This window comes from Merops nubicus, unplaced genomic scaffold (assembly GCF_000691845.1).
Source record: "Merops nubicus isolate BGI_N331 unplaced genomic scaffold, ASM69184v1 scaffold23351, whole genome shotgun sequence".
NCBI classification, from domain to species: Eukaryota; Metazoa; Chordata; class Aves; order Coraciiformes; family Meropidae; genus Merops; species Merops nubicus.
The window spans coordinates 10,338-10,612 of NW_008588046.1; the positions used below are offsets into that span (position 1 = coordinate 10,338).

A 275-nucleotide genomic window follows, 5' to 3' on the forward strand; every position below is an offset into this window, starting at 1 on the left:
CAACAGCTCTGACCCCAGCCCGCCCTCCTTCACCTTGGCCAGCATCCCGGGGCTGGAGGTTGCCCACTTCTGGATGGCAATTCTCCTCTGCTCCATGTACATCTTGGCGGTCACGGGCAACTGTGCGGTGCTGTTCATCGTGAAGATGGAGCCCAGCCTGCACACCCCCATGTACTTCTTCCTCTGCATGCTGGCTGCCATCGACCTGACCTTGTCCACGTCCACGGTGCCACGTGCCCTCTCCCTCTACTGGTTCAGCACAACGGAGATCGGCT

General features: G+C 60.7%; 1 protein-coding gene across 1 annotated transcript in view; it reads left to right on the forward strand.

Moving 5' to 3' along the window:
* LOC103781429 overlaps positions 1–275 on the forward strand; it is a 16,297-nt gene that overhangs the window by 6,961 nt on the left and 9,061 nt on the right. Inside the window, exon 2 of the mRNA XM_008949147.1 lies at positions 7–275. This exon is cut by the window's right edge and continues 671 nt beyond it. Coding sequence (XP_008947395.1) covers positions 7–275 — 269 coding nt within the window. The remainder of the gene's footprint in view (positions 1–6) is intronic.